We start from the raw sequence: 7,305 nt of genomic DNA on the forward strand, positions 1-7,305 counted from the left end.
TGCAGAAAACTGTGGTAAAATATGTAATTTCCACACAGGGATGTAAGCAACAATAAGATCTGAAGCGGGGATGTGCATGCAGTCTGGCTGCTCTGATATTTTAAACAAAATGAAACAGGAACAAGGAACCACTGGTTAGAAAAGTATTCTGCACCTCAAAATATTTCTTCTGCACTCTGATCTTTGCAAAAAACAACTCAGCTTTGTGTATTTACTGGCTTTTTTCCCCACACCCCCACAGGTTCAGACAGAGATAAAGAAAACATGGACACGGTGGAATCTTTCCTTTGAGTGGGAGGGTCCAGTTGTGTGCGGCCGCTACCGTTATGGATCTGTGGTCGTAGGTCTGAACAACAACAGCACCAGCAGCCAGTCCCACCTGGCTGGTGCTGGGCCGTCCACACGCTCCACCACGCTCGTTTCCAGCCGCGTTTACCGGAGCACAGGTCCAACCGCGATCAGCATGCGTGCCACCCTGCCAGGATACGTAATCAGTAACTCGGATCCATCCATACCCGAGGAGCCTGAGGACAGTGGTCCCAAGCGGGTGGATGATATCTCACTGAGGGAAAATCTGCCTGTTCTAAATATGAGCGGAACGGCTGATGATGAGGAGGAAACGCTGTAGCAGACATCAGACCGTTTACTCCTGTGTTATTCAAACTCTGAAGAGGGATGCAAAGACAAACCAAAAGTGTCACTCTGCAGACAAGAAGAGGAAAAAATGTCCCGGACATTCATAAGAAGAAGAACTAACGTGAACTTTTTATACAGTACTGTAAATTGTGAAGAAATGTTAACTGTTGTCATTGCTATACTGTTTTTGCTGCCAACGATCACCAAAATGCTGACTTTTAAACTTCTACACACAGAGCCTTTAACAGCGCACACAGGTCACGGTGAAAAATGAACACTGAGCCAGAGTCACAGCCCCACACATCACAGTACAGCCGGCACTTTCAGCAAAAGCTGTTGATGGCAGACTGTTTACTTACGAACATCATTTGTTGGAGCGTAAGCAGGCTGGCTGATAAGTGCTACAAGTTGGCAACACTGCTGCTACTCCAGACCCTTTATCTGACAGTGGCTTATTACCTTCAGACATTTCCAAATGACAGGAGGTGAAAAGCTTTTGAGCACCTAGTTTAAAAAAGGACTAAAATAATTAAGTAAAAAATAAAACAAGTTTTTTCCTCAGGGAGGGCAACACCACAGTGCCCTCTATTGCATCACAGCCACTGGAGGTTAGCTTGGAAACACGCTGTAGCATGTTTAACAGCGGTCGTCTGACGTTATGGAAATTTCAGCATCTTTTCCAGCCATCACCTTGATTGTACAGTATATCACATGAGTGCCACATCCAAGCTAGACTCGCACAGCAACGCAAAAATAGACGTTACGGATTGGATGGTGAGGTGAAAACACAGCATGAGCAGCATGATAGCTAACGAGGGATAAAAAACCCATAATCTCAAAGCAAACTGAGCACTGGTGAATCTTGGTTCTAGCAGACATGTTCTCTCAATTTGATCATACAGTAGATGTTTTCTTTAAATAGCTACAAGCTTCATCGAACAGACAATGGGCTCTATTTTCCTGCAAGTGTAAAAACAGCAGCTGCAGAAATGCGTGACGTCACAGACATGCACACCTGCCAGCTAAAGCTATAACTATGCTTGGAATCACTTGTCTGAGTTCAGCATTAGTCTTTTCTCTACCTCAAACTGACGCATGTTTAAAAAGAATGTATATAACTAAATACAGCGTTTTTGTCATCTCTGGCATAATTTCATTTTTGTTTGTTTTTTTGAGAAAACAAATATTTTACCCTACTTGGGTTTAGAGCTTGGGTTTGTTGCTATATCAACACATTTTTAAAAGCTTGAATACTAATTTGCATATATGAGTTTTTTGGGGGCAACAACACACTGATGATGTAGAAGTCTCAAAAACTGTATGTTTCAAGTATCATACACGTCAGCTTGTATGCATCTTATACATGACCTTGAATCGTTTTTTCTTTCATCTACTTCATGCTGATGTGTCAAAATACAGTAAGTTTGACTGAGCTTTTTACCAACTCACATCTCCGCCACAGTTTTAGCTGTGAGGTGTCCATGGACAGTGTAACAGGTAGAAGGACAAAGCTGCTATGGCATCGCTCACTGGTTTGTGAAGTCTTGTTATCCGGTGTTTTCACCATCTTGTTGTTTTGAAACACGATGTGATGTGATAAAGGAGTTGATCTGCCTGGCTGCACGCTCATCGGCTCGTTCTTAGCCAATCCCTGGCTAATCCTTAAACCACCAAAATTTACAAAATCAGCGTCACTTTTTACCCACTGTGAATGTGAGTGACAGAGTCGATTAGCTCATGAGGAAACATTAACAGAACTCAGGGCCTACTTCCATTTTTCTTACATTTATGTAGATAAGATTAATCTTTATTGTCATTGTACAGATAGTAAACAATGAAATTTCAGAGCACTACATTTGAAGGTGCATAAAGACAAGATGAAAACAGACATCATGAAAAGAGGAAGGAGGAAACATGTTACTACAATCACTCACAAACCAGCTTTTACACCTGAGATGTAAGCTCAGTGTTGGCAGCGTTAAGTTTAAGTGTATTTAAAGTCTTTACCGCCCATGGAAAGAAGCTCTTTCCTAATGTTGTTCTGCTTTTAATGTTCCTCCTTCCAGAGGGCAGTTGGCTGAACAAGTGGTGCCCAGGATGATTCTCTTTGCTCTGGAGGGACATCAAGAGCTTTGAGTCTCATCCAAAGAGGTTAAAGGACATCCTATGGTCTTTTCAGCTGACCTCATCACCTCTGCAGTTTTCCCTGTCAGCTACTGTACAGCCAGCGTGCCGCACAGTAACAGCAGTGTCAGAGCGCTCCCAGCTGTAGAGCAGTGGTCACCAGCAGTCTGTCCTGCAGACGGTACAGAAATCTGCTTGCAGCCAAATGTAGTTGGTCTTGAAAGGACTGGACAGACTGATCATGTGAGTGCAAAGTTGTATAAAAGCATAAATAGTGAAAAAAAAGTCTTGCTGACTTTGGCCAAAGTAAGATTCAAATCGGGATTGGGAAGTGATCCGGGTTTTGTCCCGGTGGCCAGGAAAAGAAGAATGTGAAGTTATGGCTCTGTCCATATTCATTTAGATAGGGGATTAAAAATAACTGCCCACACGTGTGTTGGCCCTGTGGCTGCTGAGTGGAAAGACTTGGACAGTCTGTGAAATGCAGTATACTTTCTGTGTAATTTCTTACATACCTGTAGCCATCAAATTCAGCAGGAATGATGAATGAGTCCAAATCTGAGCAGACAAACTCTGAATTATGTCAGGATGATTATTACAGCTATTTTTCATTTTGCCACTTCCAATTATCTTTATAAATACTTGCAGTTGTAGCTCATGTGCATTCAAGTAGAGGCGTATAATGAGCAGCGACACAACGATCTATCCAGTGTTCCCTGAACAAATGATACGTGCTGTTAAAACATATTTTTTAAACAATTTCACACATGAGAAGGCAGCACACAATAAAAAGTACACTCTATTGGTGAATTATGGACATGTGCTTTTCACTCAGAAGCCTCTTAGAGGATGGAAGATGACTCGTAACTTAAATCCTGCTTACTTTACTTACAGCTGACAGAAAAGGATCCTGGGACTCGGCGACACCTGGAAAATGAGAGGCTGAATGCCTCATGCTAATAATATACTCAGCCTTTTCTCCTCATTGCATTAGACCAGGGGTAGGTAACCTTTCTGATGACGAGTGCCATATGATTGCATTAGCAATAAATGTAATAACGCTCTATATGAACAGTTACACACTATATAGAACAACTTTATAGAATTATATTTGCTCGCAGATGTTGGCAGCTGTCAGCGAATAGCGAAAAAAAAAGACACTTTTTATCCATAACAAGAACTCCATGACAGCAAATGAACTGTACAACAGAAAATACAACTGCTATTTATGGTCTCCTCACAACAATGATAAGAGAAATAAACTGGGCCAATATGGCACGTTTGTTATTATTCAACCCAACCCTTCAACTCATTCATGTCACCTAAAAGGTAAACCTGTTTCTCCATCACAGCTCTGATGATTCAGTAAGGACATCTCCTGGTTTCATCTTCATGTTTCCCTCTCACCACATATCCAAACCGACATCATGACCAGCAGCTTTACAGCTGTGGCTCCAGCAAACATCAGCAAACATCATAGAAAGAAATATTAAATAAATTCTAACAACAGCTGATCAAGCTTAAACGTGCTGCTCTTGTTTAGCGCGACATCCGCTGGTTTCCTCTTTCTGGCACAAAGTGAGCGATAAACAAACAACAGAGAAAAGCCGATCAGCTGATCATTGATCAGTTTCATGATTGAAGTAGAAACAGGAGAGAGAGGGGAGAGAATGAGAGAAGAAGAGGCAGCTGTGCAGTGTAACAGAATAAATCCACTTTTGTGTCTTTTTCCATTCTAGCTGAAGTCCGGGGCAAACTGCGTCTCTTCTCAGCTCAATACCAAATGCGTAATATTTTTTCTGAATGCGGGACGATTCTGCCTTTTTACAGGATGGTTGGCAACTCTATTTTATTCATAAGGTTAGTTAGTAAAGTTCACTATCAGCAACATCAAAGCACCCACCCAGCTGTATAGAAACTCCGTCATGCTAGCTAGTAGCAGTACGAGTTATTGTAACTGACTGTAAAAAGTCAGCACAACGAAAATAAACTCCACCTAAACTTGGTTCATATCTGACCCAGATAGACTGCAGGTCATAACTTCTTACCTGAAGTTCAGTTCACCTGACACTCGGACCAGCGGCCGCCTCGAGTCTCTACTCCTCCTGCCTCCCCTTTCCCTCATCCACCTGCTGGCCTCCACCACTTACCAATGTTACTGAATCTGTGGAAGCACCGCCATAACCACCACCAAACAACTGAGTTATTTTTACACACCGACCAGCATCTGGCCAATCCACCACCTTCCATTGTTTATACCGTTACAAAGAAAAAATCATCGGACCACCGACCAAATCCCCGATGGCCAGTCCAGCTGTGGTCGTGCCATCACTTAACCCTTCACGTGCCAACTGTGGCACGCGTGCCTAGGGTTGCCGACCCCTGCATTAGACTGTACCTCGCTGTGCTTGGCTAGTGAATGTCGTCTCAAAACTGCAAACATTTGCTCATCACGCTGTCATGTTTGCACAAAGAGATTTTGCTTCCATTTGCATTCTCACTGTGTTTCAGGACAATAGAGCCCAATGTCACCATTCACAGGAGTTTCTAACCTGCTGTTGGCTCATTTCTACTTCCAGAAGATGACATCGTATAAGAGGAGGATGAATTGTGATGTGCACGAGCTGCTCATTGGTGAATTGCTATAATGTGTGCTCTTGTGCAGTCTGCCCCCTTATAAAAAAAAGAAAAGTGATGTATTTTGTGAAAACAAACTTACCGTTGAGCGAAACTGAATGTATTCAGAATTATTTTTGTGTCTTTAAACTTAAGTTGAACTCAGATTTTCACTATTGATTATACATGCATAGAACATTTCTGTGCATATGTTTACCATTTGTAAAAACAAAGCCAGTAGCACAGACAGATTTTTAGGGCAAATCAGAAATTGATGCAACATTAAAAACTTATATTTTTTTGGACAATCAACCAATGTCCTAAATTTGGTGGCAGCTTAACTGTTTTGTGTCTTCTTTGTGCATGCATTGCATGTTTGTCAGCATTAGATGCAGTCACTGGACACAAAAACTAGAGTATTTATTGTGCTTGTGCCTCCCCTGCTCTTGCAGAAGGTCTTAAAGATTTACTTGAAAGGATTCTTTTAATTCTTGTCTGTACATGTGCTTAATGTATTTGACTGTTTTCCTCTGTGATTTTTTGGGTCTCCCTGCTCTTCTGCTCTACTTCAAACCCAACTCCCTTCTCTCTGTTAACTGCTAATAAATGCTCAATGTTTTCAGCAGCAACATCTTTATGTTCTTGGTATTCCTGCAGTCTTACACATGCACATCACAAACGTTTTGTATGCTCGGTCATGTAGGAGTGCTGATATTAGCGTGTTAGCAAATTGTCAAACAGGATTGTTTTGGTTTAGTTGGTGTTAGCGTGTTGGTTTTAGCAAGAGATTAAGAGGTTATTGGAAGTCGTGACGCCATGCTAGAGAGCTTCAAAAGTCTTCAGTTGGACATTCAGGGTCAGGGTTGTCAAACTCATTTTTGCATCGTGGGCCACATACATGTTAAGTAGGCTGGACCGCAGAAATGAAAAAACAGGAACTTTTCTGTCATCTAGTAGTTTTTTCATTTCATTACTTTGTTGTACCATGAATAGCCATGCGGGAGGTAGAACTTTTCTACTGTCTGAGCATTCAAATCACTTTACTCAACTTGCCTTAAGATTTTCCAAAGCAAGTGTGCTGGACTGAACGGATTCTGGCCCCCAGGCCTTGTTCTGGGTAGAGCGCTAATGTTAACCAGTGGTAATCAAAGGGAGGATGTGTGAAGCTAGCAGTTTGCTTGTGGATAGTGGCTTACGAGTGCTGTATGGAGTCATTTGGGCAAAACATCTGTTGCCCTGTCCTTCTACATCAGTCAGCACAGGCTTGCTACTTGCTTTAGTGCTCGAGCACATTAGTGCTCCACTTTTAATGGAGCTGTTCTGAGTAATGAAGTTCAGATTACTCCTTTTGGACTGGAAAAAAAAAAGCAAAAACATAAAACTATCTAACACTGCTTAAAACCCATTGCACTGTGAAGTAGCATGGCCTAAACAACCTCCTGCCTTGCTTTACAAGTGCATTATATACTCAAATAGTCATTATCTGGAGGACAAGGTTATAATTAGCCTTATGTCGCTCGAGTACAGTGTATGGGTTATGCTTTGCACTCAATGCTCTGTGAGTGGACCATTATAAAATATGAAATATTAATGCATTAGCTCAGATGTACCAAATTATCGTCAGACGTCACATTTCGAGAGTCAAGTCAGGCATATTTTGCAAGGGGAGCAGAACTATCACCCCTCTTAAATGACATGCTGAGATGAATGCTTTAAGGACAATGCACCTGCTTGTGTATGTATGAGAGATTTTTTAGTAATCTCTTCAAAATTCATTAAGTCAAATGCATCATTTGGATGCAGTATAAGGTATCCTCTCTTTCTGCTCCTGCTTACTCCTCGTTTGAATGCTGATCCAAATTAACGGACCAACCCCCACAGTATTAGTTGCTGTTTACCGTCCACCTAAAATCAACTCTGACTTTTTAA

General features: G+C 41.7%; 1 protein-coding gene across 1 annotated transcript in view; it reads left to right on the plus strand.

The window, feature by feature from the left end:
- pth2ra (parathyroid hormone 2 receptor a) overlaps nt 1–2,372 on the plus strand; it is a 63,848-nt gene extending 61,476 nt beyond the window's left edge. The window contains exon 13 of the mRNA XM_080902665.1: nt 242–2,372. Within this exon, the coding sequence (XP_080758791.1) occupies nt 242–628 (387 nt within the window). The 3' untranslated portion in view covers nt 629–2,372. The remainder of the gene's footprint in view (nt 1–241) is intronic.
- The last annotated feature ends 4,933 nt before the right edge of the window (nt 2,373–7,305 follow it).

The sequence above is a fragment of the Rhamphochromis sp. 'chilingali' genome, assembly GCF_963969265.1.
Source record: "Rhamphochromis sp. 'chilingali' genome assembly, chromosome: 14".
NCBI classification, from domain to species: Eukaryota; Metazoa; Chordata; class Actinopteri; order Cichliformes; family Cichlidae; genus Rhamphochromis; species Rhamphochromis sp. 'chilingali'.